Source organism: Pholcus phalangioides, unplaced genomic scaffold (assembly GCF_987345545.1).
Source record: "Pholcus phalangioides strain wild (caught in Gottingen) unplaced genomic scaffold, Ppha-v1.0 ptg000017l_1, whole genome shotgun sequence".
In the NCBI taxonomy this organism is placed as follows: domain Eukaryota; kingdom Metazoa; phylum Arthropoda; class Arachnida; order Araneae; family Pholcidae; genus Pholcus; species Pholcus phalangioides.
This window is the reverse complement of record NW_028301610.1, coordinates 40,131,696-40,149,014: the sequence shown is the minus strand read 5'-3', so window position 1 is coordinate 40,149,014 and position 17,319 is coordinate 40,131,696. Positions and strand designations below refer to the sequence as shown.

General features: G+C 39.7%; 1 protein-coding gene across 1 annotated transcript in view; it reads left to right on the top strand.

Moving 5' to 3' along the window:
• Positions 1 to 4,036, top strand: part of LOC149073062 (eukaryotic translation initiation factor 2 subunit 2-like) — a 30,370-nt gene extending 26,334 nt beyond the window's left edge. Inside the window, exons 8-9 of the mRNA XM_089246120.1 lie at positions 3,296 to 3,381; positions 3,761 to 4,036. Of these exons, the coding sequence (XP_089102246.1) occupies positions 3,296 to 3,381; positions 3,761 to 3,936 (262 nt within the window). The 3' untranslated portion in view covers positions 3,937 to 4,036. The remainder of the gene's footprint in view (positions 1 to 3,295; positions 3,382 to 3,760) is intronic.
• Positions 4,037 to 17,319: the final 13,283 nt, after the last annotated feature.

Genomic DNA, 17,319 nt, shown 5'->3' with positions numbered 1-17,319 from the left:
ACATATAAAATGTTTTAAAATTTTATGTGCTTAATATCATTCCAATTCTGTTCTAAAAAATATCATTTCATACTTGAGAGGAAATTAAACCACATTTCAAATCATTTAAAGAAATAAAATTTAGCACATTATATATACCTTTGCGGCACGACATTGGGTACAAAATTGCAACAAAATCTTCTCGCCTTTTTTTTTTTTTTGACAGTAGATGATTTTCAATCAGGAGCTTGCTCTTTGGTTTTTTTTCTCTGCTTTATAATCATTTCAAAAAGTTGAAACGATATTCAACATATTTGCAAGATAAACTTTCGTTATCAATTTAAAATTCTTGTTGAATTCTTCCAAAATTTCCAGTTTTTTTAGAGAGCGTTTTTTGTTTTTCCGACATTGCGAACAGTGGATTTGACTCAGTCAGCAAGCAATGCCTTCTGAATGCATGGCCCCACCCGAGCATGGCCCGGAGGCCTCAAGAGAAGAGGGGCCTCACAAAAATGTGAACCAATTGAAATTTTCGAGAATTCTCCAGGTTGGGCCTTAGAAAAATCAATTGGCCTGGGGGCCCATGATGCTCTTAAGATGGCCCTGTCAGCAAGCATAGCACTACATCAAAAGAAAGTTCTACAGGAAATGATCGAAAGAACTTACTGTGCATGTGTACCGTATCTGTCTATTTTCGGCAGACCTGTACCCCCCAAATGCTTACAGTAGACTTTCTCACCCTCTCGGGATAACGTTGAAAACATAGGGAGAGAAAAAAATTCTGAAAAGTCATATGGCTATCAAAACAATTGAAACCCATTTCTTCGGGACTCCCACATCTACGTATTCTCAGAAAGTGTCCACTCTAAATGGTCATCAGCCATCTCACTGGCAATTTTCGTATACGTCATCAATCACCCTAAAATTTATGTCTTTTGCGGTGGCACTATGCAAGAACTGTTGCAGCAATGCTTTTTCACTGCATACAAAAATTTTGTGTGCATTTGATGGATATAAATTACGTTTTTCTTTTTTCAAAAGTTTCAGAGTTTGAGTCGAAGTGAAAATGTCGAATAATTGAGGTTTTACGTTAAATAAATGAATGAAATATTTTAACATTAAAATTTATTTGTTGTATTGTTGTTTAAAATGTATTGTCACCAATTGCTACCAAAGTTAAACGTCATACTTATAACTGAGTGACGTATAAACAAGGTTACTCTGTAATTTGTAGATATGCCCTATTAAAAATAAGTGTTTTTAACTTTATGAAACACAATTCAACAAACATCACAACTGGCCTTGAGGCAGGGCCAAACTCTTAACCCGAGATGCTCAAAATAAAAATTTAACAGAAATTCACATTTTCAGCTTTGCTTACCGTTCTTTTGGGCTAGAACCGTAGGATTCATCCACGTGGGAAAAAAATTCATCCTTTATGTACGTAAACTTGTTCAACTATTTGACTAAAAGATTTCGAACAACTGTATTTTTGTAGACGCGAACCGTAAATACTTTTCTGTTCAACCGATCCAACAATGTCGTCTGTGAATAGAAGTTTTGAGGGGAGATGTGTCCTCAAGACAGTACAGCGAATAAAAAAAGGCTGATGTGGAATGTAGTCTTTTTTTTTTTTTTTTTTTTCAGAAGCAAGGGGAAAACCCCTTGATTTGTTCGGACTGGGAGATTGAGGTTTTTATTAGATGGGCCTTGAGTGAAATCACGTGATTCAGTACATGCGTCATTACAGCCATTTCGTACAATAATTTTTTCGCGAAAACGCTTTAAACGAGAAATCTCGATGAGTATCAGTAATAAAAGAGTTGGCACCAGAGAGTCGCACTAAGGAGGAAAACGTTATGTGCGGGATCCACTGTATTTTGTACAAAACCTTGCAGCAAAGCTGTCTCAGTATCATAACCCGCCCATGGGAGTGGGGCTGGTGAAGCTTCAGGCCTGGGGCCTGGACCATTCTTGTCTTTTTTTTCACACTATTAGTTCACTATATAGGAAGGAAGAAAAGGCATTGTGATGGTCATGGCTACTGACGTCAAGGACACCAGAATTTTGTGTGTGCCCTAAGGGCTACCGCGTGACCCCTGCTGTTTTTCAGTTCCTAGAAGGCCATAATGTCTAGATAGAATGAAAATTGGCGTAAACAGACGTCGTATTCCACAGTGAAATTGCCTTTGGGTGCCGATAAAGCACATGAACCCCCCCCCCTAACATCCTGGAACAGGGGCCCCGTAGGCTGCGCTTTTCAGCGGCGACCCCCCCCCAGGAGAAAGACTGCCATCCGAGAGTGGAGTCTTTGTCCTTGTACAATGTTCTTTTCTTCGTTTTTTTTTTTTTATACTTGTGCATGTGCATGGTTAAAAAAAATTTCAATGAGAATAGAAGGTACATAGTTCAAGATATCCATCCATATATGAGTACAAATTGATATTAAAGAGTCCTGTCTTTTTATGGGACATATCTGAAAGAAAAAAAATCAAAAAGACCTTTCCCTGGGCCCCAGGGCTGGAGCCCTGTCAGCCCCCCCCCCCCCCATGTGGGGGCCATGGTGAAATCCTAAATTTTTCAACAAAAATAAACACGGTGGAAGGATAGTTTTTCAAGACAATGAAATGTTTTACTGTTTTTTTTCTTCTACTTCTTAAATTTTTCAACAAAAATAAACAGAGTGGAAGGATAGTTTTTCAAGACAATGAAATGTTTTACTGTTTTTTTTCTTCTATAGTCAGGTGTTTCAGTCAACTAGGATATGCTTGTTGGAAGCTATCCACACAACTTATGAAGCTGTCAAATCGTGTGGTGTATAAAAAATTTAATTAGAAATCACCCTAGAGATTCTTGGTTACCCTGTAATTATTGCTATCAGCTTTTGAGGGGAAAAAAAGTAGAAAGCACCAGTGTGTTCAAAAATCTTTTATTAAATGATAGGACTACTTTTGTATCAAACTTCAGAGCCAAGAAATTGGAGGGGAAAAAATATACGTACATAAATCTACAATTATATGCTTATCAGAATTTCCATCCTTTGCCTTTTTGATAAATGAAGTGTCAAATTTTAATAAAAATTACTGCCTGAAAATTTTGAAAGATTACACTATCAAATTCATTAGTGAAAAGGAGTATGAACCCTGTGTATGATTCAAAGTAAATAATTTATATATATATATATATTAATTTTTAGCTTATTTTTGTTTTCACTGGAGGCTTTCACAAAATTTGAGTTTTGAGTATGTTTTAAAACTTTCCTTCAGCTGGTGTGTAAATTCACTGTTATCTCAAAGGGATTTGTAAATATTTTCAGTGGTTCTGTAGATGCTAATAACCAGCTCATCATCAAAGGAAGGTTCCAACAAAAACAAATTGAAAATGTTCTTCGTAGGTACATAAGTGAGTATGGTTTTATCTTTTTTTTAATAACGTGATCAGCACGTATACCCAAGAGATCATTACAATCTATCCTGGGAATTAATTTATTTCTCATTAAGCTAGGAAATTTAGTTAAAGTACATGCAGAATCGGACGTTATTCTAATTTAGAATTATGCATTGAAACAAAAACGCTTTTCTGAATTTATTTACAAAAATAGTGTTTCTCTGTGGGGTTTTCTTTTGTGCATATTTCTATGTAACAAACTGGTTTATTCTCATTAAAGGCTCGGTTTAACATGGAATTTAAATGCAATAAACAAGTTTCTCCGGGAGAAAAATCTATATATTTACGTTAAATATGCTACCAGTTATGTGCAAATATATTTCCTATATTTCAGAGGAATATGTTACATGTCACACCTGTCGATCGCCTGATACTATTCTACAGAAAGATACTCGTCTGTTTTTTCTACAGTGTGAGACCTGTGGGTCAAGATGCTCAGTGGCCAGCATAAAATCTGGTTTCCAAGCCGTTACGGGAAAACGAGCTGCAATCCGTGCAAAAACTGCATAAGGAGCTATGAACATTTTTTATATATTTCAAATTGTTTATGTACTTCATAATTATAACCAATGTAAGAAGTTATATTAAAGTAAAAAAACAAACAAAATTATTCCTATTTTGGACGCTATATTATTTAACTAATTTTTATTTCCAATTATTATTATTTTTTTTCAAGTAGTTTTGAATCAAAAATTTTTTAATAGTCCATTAAAGTATTTAACTATTCTTTTGAGTATGTGGAATGAAATTGTTTATAAAGGGTATTGCGCAAATGAACTTAATTGCTCAACTAATTTCTTATTTTTAAAAAAATTGTAGGACTTGTGCCACCTGGTAATTAAGTTGCTGTCTAACAGTCTCCAGCTTTGCTTGAATGAGTTTGTCTAGATCACAGTGTCTTCCTGAGGGGCAATATTAACTTGGGGGCAATGCAATTGTCCAGGGGCAATTATGGGTAGGGTGGCCAGATGAGGTACCTGAGAAACTGGGACAGATTTCAGAATTCATCATTAAAAACAGACAAAACACAGTATCCATTAGCCCGTTTATGCCTGCACCTTGATGCATTTTGAATTACTTTGATATTGGGATATTTTGTTGAAATTGCATCAATTAACAGGGTGTCTACCAACACGGGAAAGTCACGGAATGAGAAAAAGGTCACGGAAGTCACAAAATTTGAGTGATGGACACAGATTTTTTGATTCTCCAGAGAGAGATAGTTTTTTTTCCCCTAAAATCTAAGCTTTGGAGAGCTGGTGGCATTCAATATTTCTTCTCTCTAGGGTTTTATTCATTCTTTTTTTTGCCCTGGAGGGATGGATGGGTGAGTAGCAACAGAAAAGAACAATACTAATATGTAGCCACCCTGCATTGTGTGGGGCAGATTTATGTGGGTGGGGCAAAAAAAAAACTTTCAACATCTGCAATATTCCTCCTAATAAAGCAGTGTTCTCAGGATAACGTGATAATTCCTGGGGGGGGGGGTCACGGCAGTAAGGGGGTCCTCTTGGGAACAATATTGGTTCTCCGTAGAAAGGACATGATCTCTCTTTCCCCCCCCCCCCCCCCCCAACATCATGAAGCAGGTCTGTTGGATTTTTGGCGGGTCCAAGCCAGTTTTCACTGGGGGGGGGGGCTCTGTAGTAAATTTATAGCATGAAAATAATGATGATTGTCCCGTGTCTTAGGGCTGCAGCCCTGTCAGCTCCATCTTTGTGGGGGACAGGTGAAAGGGCACCAATTTTTTGCCCCGCGAAAGAATTTTTTTTAAATTATCATCCATTTTATTTTTTCATTTCCATCGCGTCTATCTTTACCGAGTAGCTATAGCGAATGACGAAATCGTACAGTATACACATGCGACAGAACGAGAGAGTTCAAGAGAAGACCGACATCGGACTCGTTCGCCATTAATTGTGTTGCGACATAACTTTTAGGCCGAATTTAAAGGAGTACCACAGTGCTTCCAAAAGTGTGCGTCGGAGCTCCTAGGAGCGTCGTGGTGAGCTCAAAATATGGATTTGTGCGCACAAAACCTATGCTTTAAAGTGGTTCTTTTATATGGTGAAAAAACTGCCAAACTTCTTGGGAAACCGCCGATGAACCATGAATTACGCAAGGGAGGCAGCTGACAAAAGAACCATTGGAATACGGAATTAGTAACAAGCTTGCGATCTAGACCAGAGGTCTTTAACTTTTTTCCAGTCGCGAGCACTGCCTGTACCCATCATCAAAAGAAGAGCACTCTTACGTCATGCTTGACATACGAATGCATGAAATCCGGATGATTTTAGTAATTGAATGCAATTTGCTCAAGGTGTTTATATGAAACGTTGATCAAGTGCTCGCGAGCAACGGGTTGAAGATGCCTGATCTAGACGGACACCTAAGCAATGTAAGCATGACGAGAGAACAAATAACAAGCGTCTAGAAAAATGTGACTAGGAATATGTGACCGTCTTTCGAAAGGTCCCTTGATTGGTCTAGTGCAGTTTCCCCCAAAGTGGGCAATATCGCCCCCTGGTGGGCGATGGAATGGTCCAAGGGGGCGATAGAACCTACTCATTTAACATAGGATCCTATGGGTTTACTTCAGTTGGGGGCGATGAGAGGAAAAAAATTTCGATGAAGGGGGCGATGGTCTAGTGCAGTGATTCCCAACGTGGAATCACTCCATCGTCCCCTTGGGGGCGATGGAATGTTCCAGGGGGGCGGTAGAAGCAACGGGTATAACAGGATCCTATGGGTTAGATTGCGTTGGGGGCGATAAGAGAAAAAAATTTCTGAAGAAGGGGGCGATGGGACAAAGGTTGGGAAACTATGGTCTAGTGCAGTGTTTCCCAAAGTGGGCGATACTAGCTACAGACACGATTGAGGGGCGATGGGAGGACAAGAGGAAAAAATAAGTTTTCGAAAACTGGGATCCTTTTCCGAAGAAAGCCTTCGTAAATATCCGTGCCTATGGGCGAAAAAAAAAACTAATATTTGCACTCAGTAGTTGTACTTGTTTCATCTGCTGTAATTGATCAATAAAGCCTTCTGTCGCAGATTTCAACACCATCTGGGAATGACTGGTTTTGCTAATGACTATTCATTATTGGAGCTATCGCCCGCCAAAAAAGTGCAGCCAGTATCGGTGTTCTGGTTTCAGGTTCCCGAGACGATTCTCGTTATTATTTTTTTTTTCACCTTATAAATTCAATACAGATTGTGGCCCACCAAAGAGCCTAGCCTCGAGACCCTGCGGCAAGGTGGGGGCATGATTTTAGCATCCCTGTTCATTCACCTACGGCTATGGCTTTTTTGCATTCTGGTTTTTTTTTTTTAATAAAAGAACCGCTTGGGAACAGACACAAACATCAATGGTCAACAGCTCGTCAGGACACCACTAGGAACCCCGCCGCTGTGGTGGTCGAGTGGTTATAGTGACGGACTCGTGATGCGAGGATCCGGGTTCGAACCCCACAGTGGTGATCGGCTGAAGTTGGTTTTCTGTGGTTCCCAACTTCAAGGCGCGAATGCGAGCTGATCTTCTAGTTAGAAAGTCTCATCACAAAGAGCAACAGGCCTACAACGTTACAAATATTCAATCATTACACTTCACTCACAATTTAAAGTATAGATGGCAGCACTGAAATATCATACACAACACTAGCTACACACTCAGACTGTTAGGTGCACTCACTTTGTTCCAGACTCTGCCACGAAGCTGGGCTGGAAGAGATCTCGGCAACGGGATAAGTCCGGTGGCAGAGACCCTGGCGTTCATTCACTAGGAACCCCGACGCTCACTTTGAGGAACTGCCGTAATAGAAAATTTTTGTAATGTATTCGTTCAAGTTCCTGAATTACTTAAACCCAAAGATAACGTGTGGAAGTACCAAATTATGAATTGCAGATGAGCAGTCTTGAATTTTCGTGCAAAAAAGTCACATACCTAAAGTGTTTGTTACACAACGGATGGCAGGGCCGTCTTAAGAGCACCATGGCCCCCCGGGACAAGTGGTTTTTCTGAGGCCCTACCACGTAAATTATAGAAAATTTCAACCAAATCTCACTTTTGTGAGGCCCGGGTAGGCCCATGCGTTAAGACGGCACTGAAGGATGGACCTCCATTTCATGGTCCAAACATGCATATCAGCTTCAGCCACCTCGTTGGACAATTTGCCTCTTGGGGCGTTTGTGTTTCTATATGTAATTTCGATGGTGTCCGAAAAGAAATGAATGTTATGCGGAAGAGATGTTTGTTGAATCCACACCGTAAGTACAATAATGTATTTTTTTTTTCATCAAAATTTTGATGTTACTAAATCCTCTTATATTGACCGATTTTCATGACTTATGTAAAACACTTGGGCAGTACTATCTATCAGAGGCACCGACATAAAAAAAATATTGGAGGGGGCAGGGCGACGGAAGTGTTTCGAACCTGTGGGTGCCCGTCTTGAGATTCATGTAGGAAATTTCGATTTTTGAATCAATTCTGTGGGTGCTCGGACCCATTCTACAAACTTCCGTGGGTGCTCGAGCACCCCTGGCTCGACGCCACTGGGAGTGGGAAAGGCATAAAGTTGCTTGTCGTCCCGTATACACGAGCCAAGCGTGTACGCAGGACAGAGAGAACGTGCATTGCATTTTATTTTTAGAAATTAATTTCGGGGGTTGGGGTGTTCAGTACCCCTTAAAAATTTTATTGGGGGAGGGGGCGCAAAGGGCCTCAGCTCCTAGGTTTCGGTGCCTATACTATCTATTAATGCTTATCGAGAGCGCTATCCGTAACCGCACTGATTATGACTAAGAATAAAAGGGAAATTTTGGTACTATCTCCGCAAACAAGCATCGTTTCTCGTTCGGATATTGCGAAGAATATGGGGGGGGGGGGATACACGCTCCTTCAGCATCGGATGATAGAAATTTCTTCTCGCAATGGTGTCGGTTTAGTAGAAAATTTATTAAAATTTACTTTTTTGACTTAAATTTTTTTTTTCACGGTGACTTATGTAGTGTTTTTCCTTGAAAGAAAACGATACATTGTCATACGACCTTTCAAGAGTGATTTTACTCAATTCGAAATCGACTCATTGTTAAGCATCGTAGTATATTAATAGTATGATGAAATTACCTTTTTAGCAATGTAGAACGCAAAACACCATCGATATTCGTTAAAAATACACGGAAATAAACACCAATGAATTTCTGGGTATTTTTAGTGAACATCGTTGGTTTTTTGCGCTCTATATTGATAGTATTACTTAAGGATATATAATTATATTATCAATCATATCTCTGAAAGTATTTTTTATTGTATTTTTACGTTTAATTAGCGTGGTTGCATCCGAATTTTTTTCCTTTTAATATGTTTGAGCTGAAAGGGTTGAAATTCATTGCAATCTAACGAGCTTTCAGATATATTCATAAAACAATGGTAAATATTTAGAATGATTGTCATTCAGAATTATATGTAGAAGAAACCAAAGAGGGAGAGAGTCAATTGTAGTCCCCCGATACTTGTTAGTTTTAATCAAGAAAGAAGTGAGAGACCTGCGCTTGAAATAATGTAAAATTACAATTTCTTAAAATATGGACCTATATAATATCGCAGTAACTGGCGATTTGAAAAATAAATGGCAGCTAGCCGGAGTCCGACTTTGACACGAAGAGGTCCTGGGCAAGGCAGGAATTAGGGCCTCTGTGACTTGAGTCCAAATGTTTTGTTTACCCAGCGAATATAATGCCGGGAAAAATGTTTTGTATAGGGGCAATGCTCGTATTGCCGCCTGGCAGTCGAGTGGTTAGGGAACTGGCTTCTCACTGTGCAGGTCTGGGTTCGAATCCCGGTTCGGGCATGGATGTTTACTAACATTAACAAATTCCCTGGACGGATCATACTGATCCCTTGGGAATACGTGGGGATCACGTTATTATTATTAATTATCTAAATAAAATATCAGATGTCTTCTTTTTTTTATTCGTTCATTATCTTCCTTGGTGAGAAAATTCATTTTCTCCTAAGGAACCGTTCACACCCGAAATAACATGACAGAAAAAATAAGGTAATATAACAAAAAATACTCGCGTTCGAGTTCGTTTCAGAATTTACTTGGTTAACAAACCAAAAACACCAACTAATGTCTCACGAGCTCCCAAGATCGGTAATTTCAAAAATGAATTTATTTTACGATTAAATTTTGAAACGGGCGTGGTAGTCCAGGTCGATAAGATACTCGCCTAAAGTACGATGTTTAGAGGTGTTGCGAGTTCGATACCCGATTCGTCCTTGTCAGAAAAACTTCCCCGACACAGGGGGACAACAAAAAACGGCGACTTGACAGCAGCAAAAAATTACTACCGCAGGAAGTCCCCCATCGAGGGGTTAGCGCACCAACCTCTCGATGAGTATAAAAAATAAGCCTGCCGTTCGGAATCGGCGATAAATTGTAGGTCCCGGTCTAATTAGCCCTCGTGTGCAGAAAATGACCATGGTGCGACAAAAATGATCAAATTTTAAAACTTCGAAGGGGAAAAGTCAAAGCAGTAGATTGCCAGGTAAATTTGGTTGCCGACCCATGCTTCAGAGAGTGTGAACTCGATTGCGTATTTAGTGCGTTACAACAACACTAATTCTAATTGGATAGCCATGTGCGCATATTTCTAAGACAGTCACTACAAAATCGAAACCGCCGAGTAGTTTGCATCAATTCCATATTAAATAAATATATATATAATTTCTAATTAAGCCGTGTTGCAAGTGGCTTTGTTCGAACTTGAATAATAAGGATTGGCTGAATTTTATCATTAATGAAATTTTATGCATTCACTGGAACTTATCATCAAAACCTTATTTTGTGTTCCATGTCGAAGTAGAACACTCAACTCCAACATGCGTTGGTGCGAATAATTTTGTATGAAATAAAATTTCTGGATACGCGATTTCATAGGAGTACGTAACACATGTTAAATGTAGTTTAAATTGTTTCAGGAATGTGTAAGGTGCAGTTGACAATGGGGAGAGGAAGATTAAAATAATATATATTTTTTTTATGTAACCTCTCTGATCATCACGTATTCCCAAGAGATCCTTACAATCTGCAATGAAATAAATAATCTGTACTGAATGAAAAAAATAACAATTTTCGATACTTTTCTTTTCAATCTCCAACAATATCAATTATCACATTTACAAGAAAAATTGGCAGAAATAGCATTAAAAGACGGTGTGACGTTCAAATTTGAAGATGGCTATTAATTTTTCTTTCTGTAAAAGCAAATACCGTGCCTGGAATTTATGGGGATATACAGAGGAATCTCCTGTAACGGACACTCCCTGTTTTTAGCGGACACCTCCAGTTATCACTTTTTGAATTATGTCAACTGGACTCCGGACTCCCGTTGAGACTGATTATTTTACTATCCATTAACGGACATTCCTCGTTTGCGGCGAAAATTTTCGGTCCTGTGAGTCAGTGCCGTCTTAACGCATGGGCTCCTGAAGAAAAGAGGGGGCTCAGAAAAACAAGAAGTAGTTGAATTTTTTGAGAAGTTCCCAGGTAGGGCCTCAGAAAAATCACTTGACGGGGGTCCATGATGCTCTTAAGACGGCCCTACCGTGAGTGTCCGTTATTGAAAGGTTCTAATGTAGCTGAACATTTTTCATGCGCGAGACGTTTCAATACAGTCACAAATCTTTCGAAAAAAATCGAAATCACCTACAGATATTCAATTGTGAGGATTTGAGAACACTGCATAGTAAAACCAAGCGACAATCATCACACTTAGAAAACATCTATTAATAAAATTATTTTTATTAAAACTAAGTAATAATTGTAGTTTTGCGCATTAATGGATATTTTTTGTGTGATGTGAATATTACTTTGACCACAATAAATGCAACTAAATGCATATGTTTTGTGTTATATGCATATGTTTATAATTTTATAATTCACAAATTTAATTTTTTTTGTTTTGCAATGAAGTTTGCTGTAATTTTCTTAATTGTAACTATTTTAGAATTTCTTACACTTTTTATACTAGAAACGTTTCAGGAAAACATTTATGCAAAAAAATCGAAAATTCGCCACTGCATCTTTCAACTTTTTAATATGTGGGTTTTTAACATCTCTTCCAGGGGGGCGATGAGAAATTTTGTTTTTGAAAAGGGGGCGATGGGCTGAATAAGTTTGGGAAACACTGGTCTAGTGCAAGGTTGCTCAATCACCGGGCCCTGGCATCCGCCAAACTGGGCCGTGTGTGGTTTTATTGCTTAATTTTTACCTATTTATTTCCCATCAATCTTGTGTATGCCCAGGCCTTCCAATCAAGAAAAAGAAATCAACCGTGCCGCGGGATTCCAAACATTGAAAAACACTGGTCTAGTGGACCCACATCTTGCAGTAGGGCCCCCTAAGCTGAGATCTTTGGCGGGCTCAGGCCAAATTTTTCATGGGCCCCGTATAGTGAATTTATATTGTGAAAAAAACAAGAATGATCTCGCACACACTTAAGAGTCCCCGGGCTGGATCAGCTTTCTACTGTGCTTCCCTCCGAATTGGAAAATCGGCTGGACTGTGTTTGTACCCTTAAACATGGTTTCGGCTCTCGTATGTAAGAAACGTTTCTTCTAATTTTTTATTTTACCTTCGCCAATACGTTTTGCCTGCGCGCGGTAATGCAATCAGTAAAGAAATGGGCTCATTCGTGCACATTCTATTCAGACGCCGTTTTCTTCTGATGCACGTCCCTGTCTGTCGATTCCGACGGCGAACTGCCGATTTCGACAGTCGATCGTTGAACCGACTGAACAAAAACTACTCGATTAATCACACTTTGCTCCATTCAACGTCGTTCGAGTCTTTTGCTCTGATTTGAGCCCACTATTGCTATGCGCCGCAACGCAACGCTGCTGTTTTGCACATGGCTTAATATCGATCAATAGTGTGTTCAGTAGTTTTGCATTCGCAGGACGCGTTTTCAACGAGCGCTGGTGCGCCCACGAAGCTTGCTTTGGAAAGTTTTGTCGTAGGTGACGAAGAAACTCCGATACGACAAAAACATTGGTGGGAGTCTAGGGTTGCCAGACGTCCGTATATACGACTCGCAAGGGCGTATGCAGGAATAGATTGCATTGAATATTCATGATAACCCGAGGGCTTAAGTGATTTCGCAAAGTTGATTGAAGCCATGGGTGGGGATACGGGGGGGGGACAATGAAGATGATAGCTCCCTCCCGATTAAAAAATTATTGGCATAGGCTGAAGAGCAAGAGGTGGACATTAGCCCGCCCCCCCCCACCTTGTTAGGGAAACAACCTGTATCCACTTATACTTTTGCGGGGAGGGGGCTTATGTGGCTTGTGAGCCTTTAGGGTCCAGTTTCTATGGGACGTTGTATTTAAATCAACTTTAAATTTAAAAGTTTTTAAAAATTTGAAACCAGAATTAGGTCTTTTTTTTTTTTTGTTAATTTACTTGTGTTCCCCCTTTCATTAAGACCCTCTATTTTATTAACCCAAACCTCCCTAGGTGGTCGCTACTCACAGTTTGGGAACAACTGATGTGTAATAAAACAGTCCAACGTGGCTCATTTTGGAGAATGCAGGGCTCCCACTCGTCCTACTTTTCCTACTTTTTGGTAAAAAAAATGTCCCACTTTGTCCTACTTTTTTTTAACAAAATCCTATCAACGAAATTCGTGTAATTGATTTTAATTGAGAAGGAAATCATAGACATAATGCCAAATAATACAAATGTAATGGATTGCATGATTCTGCCAAAGCAGAAATTTTATTGTTTTTAAGGTTATTTTGGGGGAAGGGGGGGGCAGGGTGTATGTGGACCATTTGGTGGTTTAGTAATTTTTCATTTGCTTAGTTTGAGGGTTCTACAAATAGAGAATAGTCAATAAAAACTTCTGTCTGATTGAAAAAAATAATAATTTTGTATTTACTACACTCGTGTCCTTAAATTAAGGATAATTCAGAATCACACGGAAATCGAAATCTAAAGTAAAAATTTCACCTGTAGAATTATCACACACATCTGCAAGAATGATATGCAAATTTCAGGAAGCCACCAGATGATGCCGATAGTACGTCACAATGACGAGAGTGTAAGGTGGGGGGTATATAAGGAATGGTGGCAAAGAAGTAAAATTGTTCACAAGAGTTCTGTGCCATAAGCGAATAGTTATGACACAGAGGACGCATGTGGATGATTTTTTACGTGGTAGAATTATCGGCCGCCTGAAATGTGGGCGTACTCAGTATCCGAGGAACTTGGAATTGCCCAAAGTGTCATCTCTAGGCTTTAGCAACGATTCCATGATAACGGAAATGTCAGTAGACGTTACAGTACAGGTCGCCCCCGAGTTACAACGCCGAATGAAGACCGGTATTTGACAGTAACTGCCAAAAGAAGCAGACGGAGCACAGCATCCGACCTGTCTCGTCAGCTATCTGCCGCCACGGGTACCACAGTTTCAAGGCAAACCGTGTACAGACGTTTGGGAGATATTGGTCTATATGCTCGCAGGCCTGTCAGATGTGTTCCGCTCACGGCAACTCACTGTCGGCAGCGATTAGCCTGGAGTAGAGGACATGCAATGTGGACATCGTCACAGTGGGCTTGTGTGATGTTTTCCGACGAGTCCAGGTTTAGCTTGCAGTCTGATTCACGGCGGACTTTCATATGGAGAACGCCAGGTACCCGTTACCACCAAGACAACATCATTGAACGACACCGTTACGGTGGTGCAGCATTGCTCGTTTGGGGTGGAATTATAATGGGTTCCAGAACAGATCTGCATGTTCAAACCGGAACCATGAAAGCCCAAGTTTATCGGGACATCATTCTGGAACAACATGTACGTTTGTTTAGGGGTGCCATGGGCGCAGAATTTGTGTTTATGGATGACAACGCCCGTCCTCACAGAGCAAACATCGTAAACGAATGCCTTGAATCTGAGGATATAACCAGTATGGAATGGCCAGCATTCTCACCTGACTTGAATCCGATAGAGCATGTATGGGACATGCTTGGCCGACGAGTTGCAGCCGGAACTTCGGAGAGCATTGCTTGCTGAGTGGAGTGATCTTCCCCAAGATCAGATCGATAATTTGATGCTCCGCATGCCTAGGCGTTGTACGGACTGTATTTCATCGCTTGGGAGACATACAATGTATTAACCATCATACCAACCATGTAATAGTAAGTTTTTGTAAAGGAGATATTTTTGACAATTGCTCCAGGGCGCAAAAATCGTAGTTTTTATGAATGGTATCATACATACACCATCTTTTTTGTTCTTTATCTTTTGTTTAATAATTGGGCTTTATGAATAAGTAACGTTTGTTTTGTTTCTGAACCTTTATTTGCCGGAGCTGGCATTATCCTCAATTTATGGACATGAGTGCACTCCATGGTCTCTTGGACAGTAACTAACATTCATCATTCAAAATTATGTTGCACATTTTGTGTATAACAAAGCATGGGATACATAGGCCTATTCTAGGTTTTGTGACTCTGATGATACCCAATAACATTAAATTGTCTTCTGTATTTTTAAGGCATGTAGAGGCATAAACAATATTTGCAATGCTGAGCAAAGAGCTAGAAATGAAAGTGCTTCATTTGTAAAAAACGATTACACTGCCATTGAGCAGTAAAATTTAAACAATTCTTTTTAAAATGAGACGTACGACACAAACCAATACTATCTGTAGTAAAAGGCTTCCGTGCGAAGCTCGTGATATCGCTGAAGGTCATCTCACCTATAGCCATTGGATATAGCAGGCCGACGCACCATTTTTACCCTTTTTTGTAGTATATCCAATGGCTATAGGTGAGATCACCTTCAGTGACGTCATGAGCTCCAGTTTCAAACCCCACCGTCGCCACAGTGGTGGTTGGCTAAAGTTGGTTTTCTGTAGTTCCCAACTTCGAGGCAAGAATGCGAGCTGATCTTCTAGTTAGAAAGTCTCATCACAGAGAGCAACAGGCCTTCAGCGGTACAATTATTCACTCAGAAAAATTGATGGCAGCACAACACAAGCGTTACACACAAAGAAACTTCACATTAGGTTCACAACACGTGAAATAAGGTAACAACTTGATGCCCCTTTATTTTTTCCCGGGAATTGTTTCTTTTTGAAAAAGTCGCGGAAAGCCAACAGCTACAGCAGCGGTACTTCCCTAAAACTTAGTACACACTATAAACAATGTTGCTGAACAATTTTACACAGAAACACGCGTTTCTGAACATGTCGAAACTACGTTATCGCACACCAGTTCCGGTCATATCGCCGTACGGCAATTTCCAACCTGTGGAGTTGGGTGGGAAACAAAGACGCCGAAGTCTCGGTAGGTGAAGAACTTGTTTTCGACGTTCTTTCCCCGGATTCGAGACCGTGGACCTTCATGGTGGAAGACGAGCATCTTATCACTGGCGCAATTATGTCCAAACTAGTTGTAACTTGTTCGTTGGAGCAAATCTTTTCCATTTCAACTTGGGAACAAGAAACATCCCTATTTGTTGCTCCCAACACATCCCTGCTAAAACCTTCCAATATCAAATTTGAGTTATTGCGAAACATTCATGAACATGCTGAGCCATCGTCAGATTGAGACGTTTGGAAGCCCTAAGCACTTGAGTAATTTCGGTCCCCGTCCCGATAAGTAGACAGGGTGGTCATAAAATAACTTTGCAGATATAAGAGCCCTTATTGGCCGCAAAAATCAGCTAATGCGAATGAAATTCGATATACAGGATGTTGTCCTAAAGTGGTGACAAACCCAGAAGGGTGAAATTTGCTCCCCCTCTGGTCCGGCACCTGGGGCAACAGACCCACCTGCTGCTCCCCCTAGTTGTGGCGCTAGTTATAGGTGCGTGGATGGTAGGAGGAGTGACGACATCTTGTATAAAATATATTTGGCAGAAATTAAAGACTGTAAAATAAAAGGCTATAGAAAAATATTGTTCCCACAACAACAACAATAGTGGCATTCACCAAAACCCACTAATTCTACATTGTTGACGAGGATCTTGACTGCGCAGGTTTTTGTTTCTCATCTCATTCTCGAGCGCATACTCGGAAACACCTATAATAATAATAATATTTATGAGCATATAGGCCATTGTGTGTGGCCCGTTACAGAGATTGGCAACACCGTGATTACACAAAAATTCATCATAATTCAAGACATCACAATAATCATACTTATTAAAAAAATAAAATTACATTAAACGGAAGGGGGGCGGGGCGAGGAATTAATTTACATATCAACTTCAAATAAGAGTAAACAGACATTGTTGAAAAAATTGTGTATATCTAATATATAAAATTTCTATTCGATGAGTTAATAATTGAAAAATCAATTTTTTTCATTATAATTAATAAATTCACAATGTGGCAAAATACAGGGTGAGCAAAAACTCCGTAGAAACTTTAAAAATTCATAAAAACCGGAGAAATAACCGAAATAAAAAATGGTTTGCAGGGTTAGCATCGCTAGGTCACGGGAATTTTTTTAAGACAGGAAAAACATAATTCAAAAAACACCCGATAGTGGCACCGACGTACACAAGTCAAAGAAAAGATACGCAAATTACGAACAGAGTGCCTCCAAATCGTTTATTACCGCAGTATGCGTTCCACATGACCACCACCACAGGGAATAACACATTCCAGGCCTAGTCACAAATCCAGCAACCGCCGAGTGCAGCAGGTCCACATATTTTTTGGCACTACCTGGAGTGAACTATACTATTGCATTTCGGATTAAAAAAATTTTGGCTAACAAATTATCTTCATTAGCTGAGGTATTACTGTATTTAAGTAATAAATACTAAATCAAAATAGGATATTTTTCATCTCATCACTTATTTCCCTTTTACAGG